Source organism: Clavelina lepadiformis, chromosome 4 (genome assembly GCF_947623445.1).
Source record: "Clavelina lepadiformis chromosome 4, kaClaLepa1.1, whole genome shotgun sequence".
Classification (NCBI taxonomy): domain Eukaryota; kingdom Metazoa; phylum Chordata; class Ascidiacea; order Aplousobranchia; family Clavelinidae; genus Clavelina; species Clavelina lepadiformis.
In genome coordinates, this window is record NC_135243.1 from 9459085 (window position 1) to 9469051 (window position 9967).

A 9967-nucleotide genomic window follows, 5' to 3' on the forward strand; every position below is an offset into this window, starting at 1 on the left:
GCGAATTTCGTGCCAAGTTTCAAGACAAACTGGATGTTAATTACACAAAACCCGGAAAAAGTCAGTGGGGGGTTATTGACACAAAACCGTTATCAATCATGAGTCAGCATTATATAACTTCCAATGTTTCTTTAGCTAACATCCTAACAGTTTTCTGTTTACCGAGTCCAAAGCCAACTGGGTAATCGGCAGAAATCTTCGCATTCAGACTGCACGAAGTCAGACATATCACCATGGGAGAGCACAAACACTTAATTGCAAGGTGAATTGAGTAACTTTTTACTGCTTTACAAACGCGAAAGAACATTGACATTGCGTTAGAACACAAGGCTTATAAGAACTTTTGTACGCAAAATGGTGAACATTCTCAATTAAGAAATGCACAGGATAACTAAAATTGCATACATAACTTCGTAATTACATCTAGCACTCCAAACATACTTGATTATATTATGATTTCTGAAACTAATACAGTCCCAACATACTGAAAACGAGCGTTACAATTACAAGGAATGTTTTTTATGGAACGATTTTAGTATCTGTAATACCCAGGCTTGAACGGGCCTTCGCTTGGAATTCCAAGATAAGAAGCTTGATCGTTTGACAAGCTGGTCAGCTCCACTCCCAAGTGGTCAAGATGTAACCGAGCTACTTTCTCGTCGAGCTGTAAACGCAATCAAGCCAAAAAATTAGTACAACTAGTGCACGTTATAAAGATATATACAAAGCATGTAACGCTGTAAGCATTAACAGCACTTAAATAAAATACAGGTGTAGTTACCACTTTAGGAAGCATGTAGACGCTGCCACGTTTGTATTTCTCGTTGCCGCTGTTACCAGACCACAGTTCAACTTGAGCAAGGGTCTGATTGGTGAATGAGTTGCTCATCACAAAACTGGGATGACCAGTGGCACATCCAAGGTTAACTAACCGTCCTTCTGCCAGCAGAATGATATGTTTTCCATTTGCGAGCTTGTAGCGATCAACCTTTTTAAAAAAATTGCTGTAGATTATACTAGGATCAACGTATCAACAACCAACACTAAAAAACGTCAGTGTGTGATAACTGATAACCAAAGATGTGAAAGAAACCACAACACAAATATATGGTGAATGAGAAAAATTATGAGAGTGAGTCACAATAAGGATTTCAGAATATACACACTTGAGGTTTCACTTGAACTTTTTCAACGGCATTGGAATTGAGCCAAGGGACATCAAGCTCACAGTCAAAATGGCCAATGTTGCAAACGATCGTGTCGTTTTGAAGCATTTCAAATATTTTTCCAGTGATAATGTCTTTGCAGCCGGTTGTTGTAACTATAATATTTGCTCGTGGTGCAGCTTTCTCAACAGTGGTGACTTCATACCCTGTGCAAAGGTAATGAATGATTACTGATGTACTAACTAACACATCTACAAAAACTTCCCAGACGTTCGCAGTTAAAAGTGACTAAACTTTTTTTCTGATTCAGGAAACTTTCGTTTTGTTGGTTGAAGACAAAAAGTACTTGAGATTAAAATTAATGAATAACTACCATATTTGAAGTGTTTGCCGGCTAAATTTAGATTTAACGTTTCAGCACAATGAAACATTACTTATTAACCATCGTCCAAAAGAGAACAAACATGAACCAAGCATTGTGTTAACTTGAGCAAATAATACTAACCTTCCATTGCCGCTTGCAAAGCATTGATAGGATCAATTTCAGAAATTATAACCCGGCAGCCGAAAGCTTTCAGTGATTGTACAGATCCCTTGCCTACATCTCCGTAACCCGCAACCAGTGCTACTTTTCCTACATTAAGAAAACAAGTTGCATGAATGCGGTTTGAAATAAAACATTAAAGGATTACAAACACTATTAGCATTCAATCAAGATGTGTAAGATTTTACGTTCTAACCTGCTAACATTACATCAGTTGCTCTCTTGATGCCATCTACTAAGGATTCACGACATCCATACAGATTGTCAAACTTGCTCTGCGTGAGGCGGTGATTTTAATTATGAAGTTTATATGCAGTGATATATCACATAAAAAATTAAATAGGTTACAATGCAACCAACCTTGGTGACAGAATCGTTGACATTTATTGCTGGAGGCTTAAGGGTGCCTGCCTGCATCATCTTATAAAGATTGTGCACACCAGTTGTGGTTTCTTCAGAAATTCCTTTAATCCCTTCCAAATATTGGGGGTATTTCTCATGAACAAGGTTGGTTAAGTCACCTCCATCATCCAAAATCTAGTATTTGTCAAGATATAGAAAATGTATTAGATATAGGATATATAATAGATGACATAACAGATATTAAAAATGTGATGATAAAAATGACAAAAAACTCTACCAGCACGCACAAAAAAAGTAAAAATATATATGCAAAAACTCACCATGTTAAGAGGCTCATTATTAGGGAACATCAGAGTCTGCTCAATGCACCACATGTATTCCTCATCTGTCTCCCCCTTCCAAGCATACACGGCTATTCCAGCAGCAGCCATCGCTGCAGCTGCATGATCTTGTGTGGAAAAAATGTTGCATGAAGACCATTGGACCTATCATAAACAGAGCGCAAATACGTCATGAACGCAGAATTATTAGCATATGGTAGCAAGACTCCTCAGGAAAAAGCACTCGAGTGTAACATTGATCTAAATGTGACACTCAATATACCTGAGCTCCAAGGGCTTGTAAAGTTTCCATTAAGACAGCCGTCTGGATGGTCATGTGAAGGCATCCAGCAATCCGAGCACCTTTAAGGGGCTTGCTGTCTTTGTACTCTTCCCGCAGCGACATAAGACCTGGCATCTCATTCTCAGCAATCTCGATTTCCTTCCTTCCAAAGTCAGCCAAACTAATATCGGCTGCAAACAAAATTGCATACATCACATGGAAACTTGTCTTAAATTTTATTTTGGAATTTAGTACTATCGCTGCTGTGTGCTTAAAAATTACCAAAAAAGCATATATTGCTGAGGCTATTGTATACAAAATGGTTCTGGCCACGTTGCGTTTTTTCAATTCTTGCTCGCTACTTGTTTATCTTAAATTTTGTTTTTCAAATCAACAGTTAAGGGTTGGCTAATGTCTAGTGCATGTCGGTGTAGATAATGTTTGACCAAAACATGACAAGATTAGTGACTGGCTCACATTCAGTCAAACATTGCAAACTTGTCCATATAGCCTTTACCTACCCAGGCTAACCCTCTTTCCAAAGTCCGATTTCTGAACCTGCAATGCTTCTAAAGGCAGCGTCTATTTTGTGGGATACCCAGCTGTGAGATACCCAGCTGTGGGATACCGAATTTCGAAGACGCAATTGATATTATCCTATTTCAGCAACCAGCGACTGGTAAAATACCTATTTTTGATTTACTAAATTCTTCAAACTCTAAACTAATCCACTCCACTCTCACTTCTTAAGACTGAATTAGTAGGTTTGGTTGGGAATTAAAAGACACGCTTATTTTCAGCTTAAAATGATACACCATTTCCCCAAATTTTAATTTAATCTATATTTAATGCTTTATGTGTAAGCTTGTGCAACATATGCATTGCGCTTAAGCTATGTGCTAAACTTTTAAACGCTAAATTTAAATTAGATTTACATTAGTGTACATATTTTCATATTTACCCAATCAATCATAATTATTTATTATGATTATGTATTAACTTATAGTTTAATGAACAATTTATATTTTAAGTTATACATTCATTTAGTTAAAGAAATGTAAACATTTTTTTTAAATATATTTTATTTGATAATTTTATTATATTTTCATGTATACATTCATTTCTTAAATTTCATAAACATATTTAAACTGATTTAATAACTTTTTCAAATGGCGGCCACTATTTTACTGGATAAATCAAGTGCTCAAGCTATATTTCATAATTTCTTGTTGACATAACTAAATTTTTACTTAGTAACCTAATCTTAAATCTGCTGTATCTTAAACTTTCTAGTTCAGTAAATGTAAAATCATTACTTCAATTTTAAAAGAAATTGATACAGTAGCTCACCAATTTAACTAGGCTATGCGAATGTATACTAGACCCAAAATGAAAGCCCTGAGTATAGACCCTTTCTGCCTTTTCGAGTTATGGCAGCAATTTTTTTGGGTGGCAAGACTTTTTTTATCGCCTATACTTAACAATGGAAATTGTAGACCCACTGATTTTTTTTAATTAGGCCTAACAGCGTTTCATTCGGATGAGTAGCATAGCAATTGTTTTGCGCAATAAGTAAAAAATTTGGAAATATGTTGCCGAGTTCTTATTTTACAGCGGTTTGAATCCTACGCAATGGACTTGTTCGATATGACGTCTGGTTACGTGGTCAGGGAAGCATGGAACTTAAAACAAACTTAAGTTCTGATCTGACCTAAATACTGCATTCGGCTAGCATCCCCAAACCGCAGTCTTAGAAATCTACCCAGCAACAAACAGACGAGACTGCATTCTTCCTATGCTGCTTAGGTAAGATAGCGTACATTGCTTGATTGATATCTTCAATATGAAACTAAAATCAAATTAGCAAATTCCCTGAAAAAAGACAAAAAATCCAGCATGGGAACCAACAGGCCAAGCCATAAACTTATGCAAAAAAATAAAACTTGCTTTCACTTACCAACTTTGTATGCGGCTTTTGCTGGACTCATGTTTCGTTTTAGAAAAAGCAAAATACTGTTTAAGTCTTCACACAACCTTTCACGTGACCGTTAGAACTAAGTGAGGGGAAGGAACATGTGTTCGCAGTTATTTATACAAGGCTAAAGTCGCTTAAGCATGACGCAACGTCAAACGAAGAAGTTGTTTTTATCACTACAGACATCACATTTACATTGATGGATAATTATTTATTATTACATTGAAGTATACGTGATTAAGCGCTTGAGCGCAATTCTTCTGATTGGATAAGGACGCTGAACAAAAGTTATTATTATTATTATTAGTTATTTATTTATTTTTTCATTATTATTATTATTATTTTATAAAATTTGTACACAAAATCCACCCGACTTTGTGAGCCAACCAAGCAAAGTAACATGGTTAAATTTATTATTGTTTTTATTATTACCTTTATCGATTAATGAAGCGGAATCGGAAAAGTCACAAAAGAAAATGTTTACATGAAACTGTAACACACACTATAACCCTGCTGTTTTCTACAAACTATCATTCTACCATCTATCAATTTCAAATCGGTTTTATTGTAAGGTTGGGAATTTAACCAATCGTAGGCTATTTTTTACCGTTAAAGGTGCCTAGGCACATGATTCATTTGCGTTGCGAACTCGTTTTGAGAATGCATTGCCAATCACATCGAATGTGCAGGCACCTTTGTAGTCTGGCTAGGCATATTTCGCATTCAACGAAAATGCCTATCTGTAAATGTGTGCCTATAATTGTATATAACGCGTTACCGTATTTTAATAGAGTATAAAGTATAGGCCTATTGCTCACAACATATTGGTAGATTTCTGTTTACCCAGTTTACATGAATTTAGTGGCCGTGCCAGTTAAGCAAGTATAACCCTGATTGTTTTTGAGCACGTTTTAAGCCTTTTCGGCTTTGTCACTTTTTCCCGTTCATTGGCGAGTGCTAGCAGCAAATGGTTTGCTTTTTCTTCCCCATCGCGCTTTTGACGAAAAGCAAAATTCTTGATGAATGGATTGATGATGGTCGACAATCGAGATATTTCATTTCACAAAAACTTAAACGACAAAACGTCACACATTTAATACCACGGGCAATAAACACAAATGAATGGCGGGTCTCTGTGTAGCTGAAGCCACAGCTGATCAATCTATAGAAAAATGTTTAAGCTTATATATATACTGTACGTTAAGGAGTTTACGCTGCTTTTTTTTTGTTCTTTTATTAGTCAGACGTTTCGGTCCATTCCGATCCATATCTACAATCAATTTCAATGTATTTGAGAACCAACAACATGGCGAGGTTTATAACTATACTGTAGCGTAAAAGAAATAATGGAGTGAAAAGTAACTGGTGAAAACTACATTGAGACGATCGACCTTAACAAAAAATAGATAAAACGATTGTTTACCTATGTTCAGCGATGGTTGAAAACTATGGATTTGTAGATGTTCTTTTCCGATCCTGACAGGCCGTTGATAAGATGTCAGGTTTAGCAAAGTCTACGGTTATACTGTAGTGTTATGGATGGAGGTGTCTGGCAGCTTCAAAGTTGTTGTTAGAGCTTTTGCTTGTTTTCGTGCATTTTTGTGAGAAGGTTTTTGCGGATTTGTCCTATGTATTGCGCGCGTGCAATATGTAGGGTGTCCACAAATTTTTGGTACAGGGTTAAAAATAAGACAATCCTGACGATAAGACCATTCTTCTTGTCCACTTAAGAGTACCAGCTCGATTCGTTCTTCTTTAGACAGAGCCATCATTCAATCCGGAAAAAAATAAATGAATTTGTAAAATTCCCTATGTACCTAAACTTTATGGACACCCTGTATATTAATATTATCTTGAATATTGCTCTAATAAAATTCTTTTTATTGTTTTGGCTCATGTATTCATTATACGTACGAATCACAACTTCCGACATTTTGCTTATAAATGCTTTTGCTTTTGTTAACTTTTCTATTTTATTTAACTTTTGTTACCTTTAGTTTTAATATAAAAACATTGTTGCGTTCTTATTTTGGTGGCCGGGCTTACCTCTTTCATATTTGTAGCACCATCATAATTTACACCTGGTACGATTTAAGCCCTCAAGGCTTTTCCACTTTTCCGCATTTATTGATTGTTTGTGAGCATATTTCTTGTTTGACCAATTTGCAAAAAGGTAAGCACCATACTTTGGCTTCCACAGTCAATGGCGAAAACAAGCTATACTGTACGAAATTTAACAAATTTTAAGAATTTTATTCACTACCACAGTTAACTTAAAAATCGTTTACATTTTCCCCTAAAACTATAGTATAGGAGTATAGGCTTATCATCTACAGTTTTCGAAAAAAGAACGTTATATTTGATCCTTTTACCAGTTATTTTTATTCCAATGTGATTTTGATTAACCTGACCTTATAATACACTTTTTCTCGTACAAATTGAAAGAGCAGATGACACAATGCATTTCTGTGACTACAACGCTTTACCGTATATAGGTTACGGAATTTTAATTTTTCAGAATCTAATATGGTGGGGATTTCGTTCAAGCGAAATCGAAATCAAATCGGACAAAGGCCGGCCTTGGCAAGCGTGGGAAATAATGCAAGAACTTTTGGCGGACTCTTTGCCCATTTTAACAAACAACAACCTTTCACATGAACATCAAAATTGTTAAAATGAGAGTGTCGCACACTGTATTTACATAAGCTCATTGTCACCGCGATGTCGGTGTTAATACAAACTATATGTTCGGATTTTCATAAGTTCCAGTTCATCTTAGAGAACGTCGTAACGGTCTCTGTGACGCAATCGGTTATCGTGTTCGGCTGTTAACCGAAAGGTTGCTGGTTCGAGCTCATCCAAGGACGTTTTGAAGAAAAACGATACATCCTACAACTGCGTGATTGTACGATGTAGTAATGAGTATTAATCAGTATCAATACAAATAACCTCTTTCTCATCTCGGACGTAGGAAACTGCGCGGGCTTAGGACCGAACTTCTGGATTTTGGACAATGGGGCACTTTTCCTTTTAACACAGTAATCATAAAATTGCTGATCATAAAATAAGACATTGCGCAGCAGCAGGTTGAAATCACGCCCAAATCCCACCGATCAATACGACAAAACATTTTGCACAGCTTTCGCATCAAGTTGCGCTAGTTTTTAGATATAGGCTTATCTGACCTGATAAATATTTAGTTTTATTTTTTGGTATAACTTAATTCTGAGGTTTTTAAATATCCGGCTTTCATTTACCAGACGGACAACCGATAGCTTCTGGGACACTAGTAAGTTATACTTCAAGCGTAATGACAGCAAAAATATTCTACATTGGACAGACGAGCAAAAACGTCAAAATTATGTTATACCAAACACTAAAGGAAATATTTTTTAGATCAATAGTAACGTAAGTGTAAACTTCAACAGTTTTCTTCATGCAAGTTACAAGTTTCGTTAAGTATATTGGCACAAATTACCATAGCCTAACAGGCATTAGGCCTATGTCGGACAAAAACTGTGCAAAGGTGTTGGTCGCTTATTAATTTCATATCAGGATTAATAAACCATCTTATAGGTGATTTGATTTCATTCAAGACAACGTTTTTAAACCTATACTAATACTGTATTACAAATAATTTAATCCAAGCTTTAAACAAGTACACAATAACCCATACGTGAAATAATTGTGCAGAAAAAACATGCGAGCTATGGCATCCTGTATGTAATAGGGATGCGGTTCGTGCGAACCCGAATATCATGAAGGTCGACACGAACGAAACCCGAATCTATTCGTATTAGAACCAAACAATGAAATTTCACTAAAAAGTCGTCAAGTCTTGCTTGTAAAATGACGTAATCGATAAACAAATCGCTTTCTTTTGAAAAATAGTGTTTAAAAAAGCAAAATCGTTAGGAAAACGACCTTCCTTGTAAGTACTGCTGACTCTAGTTTAGCTTTGTCGGGAAACTAACTAGATAAAAAATTTTAACAAAAGTCAGTAACTTTATAAGTAATATTGTATTCGGGTTCGCCATTGTTGGTATTCGTGTTCTCCCGAATCTTCCATAAAGGTGATATTGGGCGAATCTATTCGGGTTTGGATTCGTATCGACCCATCCCTAGTATGTAACACAATACCATGAAGATCAAAAGGGACAACATCGGAAATGTTAAAACAGGGGGCACCCGGATTTGAACCAGGGACCTCTCGATCTGCAGTCGAATGCTCTACCACTGAGCTATACCCCCGACGGCTATGATCGATTGACCTTAACCTACATTTACACCTGCCTAACTCGGCGCAGCGCACAATTCGTAATTAAAAATGAAGTGAAGTCGGCTATGCCCAACTTCGTTCCCTGCTGAGATAATCTGGAAGAACTTGGGCATAGATTTTTGTGTTCCCATGGACTCATTGCAACCCCGGGTTTACATGCTGGTACATGTCCTCCTTTGGTGGAGGGCCTTTCATCAATGAATTTATGATGTTAAATGCATATTCGTCGAGTTTATATCTTTATGAGTTAAAAAATGTGCTACTGTAACTGTGGAACGTATGGAGGCTCAAAAAAGAAGTGAATGTGAGCAAACACATGAAACTAATAGGGTATGTACGATATGGATACGATACAGATATACTCGGATACGATACGGATACGTAGGTTACTCGTACGCAGCGTACAACGACTTTTATTGCGAACACCAAAAAGTCAGATCAAGTAGAAAAGACAGAAAGAAAGAAATGATCAAAGCTGAATAAAAGTAGTGGTGGTTAAAGTAACCACATAAGTTACTTAAATACAAGCATTGTTACTCCTGAAAAAATCTACTCCATCGTAAGTAGACCAAGAAGTATCGCTGTTCAAAATTACTCATTCTGATGAAACTTTGCTGCAAAGCTACGATAAATCGTCGCTGAATTTGAAGAGTTTCATAAAAATAAGTTAGGTTTGTTTTATATATTTTTCAACAATCTTGTCTGAATTATGAAACTCTTGTTATCGCAAGTGTCAAATCGTATTGTTGCGTCATGTCGTCAAGTGGCTCTTCTGTCAGCAACCTAATATTCAATAAAGCCCGTTGCTGTATGTCATAACAAACAAATCATAACAACATATATACATAACTTTTCCACATGCACAAAGTAGTTGAAAAATAGAGTTGAAGAAAATGTTATAGTTATAAGTACTTTGGTGGTAATCATTCATATATTGACAAGCGGCGACGCAAAAACTACATCTGTCCCCGGGCGCTGAAAACTCTACGTAACTTGGTCTCTGACGTAGTAACCACGTATGGATTTCAAATGAAAAT

The 9967-nt window shown here is 36.3% G+C and overlaps 1 protein-coding gene and 1 non-coding gene across 2 annotated transcripts; both read right to left on the reverse strand.

The window, feature by feature from the left end:
- Positions 1 to 263: 263 nt before the first annotated feature.
- Positions 264 to 4789, reverse strand: LOC143452389 (adenosylhomocysteinase-like). The gene is made up of 9 exons (XM_076953344.1): positions 4634 to 4789; positions 2677 to 2867; positions 2394 to 2558; positions 2071 to 2247; positions 1907 to 1985; positions 1672 to 1800; positions 1167 to 1372; positions 782 to 988; positions 264 to 664 (listed from the first exon to the last, which is right to left on the reverse strand). The coding sequence occupies exons 1-9, from the start codon at positions 4662 to 4664 to the stop codon at positions 533 to 535; spliced, it is 1317 nt and encodes a 438-aa protein (XP_076809459.1). The 5' UTR covers positions 4665 to 4789; the 3' UTR covers positions 264 to 532.
- Positions 4790 to 8830: 4041 nt separating this feature from the next.
- On the reverse strand, positions 8831 to 8902 carry Trnac-gca (transfer RNA cysteine (anticodon GCA)). The gene has a single exon. It is a non-coding gene; the product is annotated as a tRNA-Cys (tRNA).
- Between the last annotated feature and the right edge of the window lie 1065 nt (positions 8903 to 9967).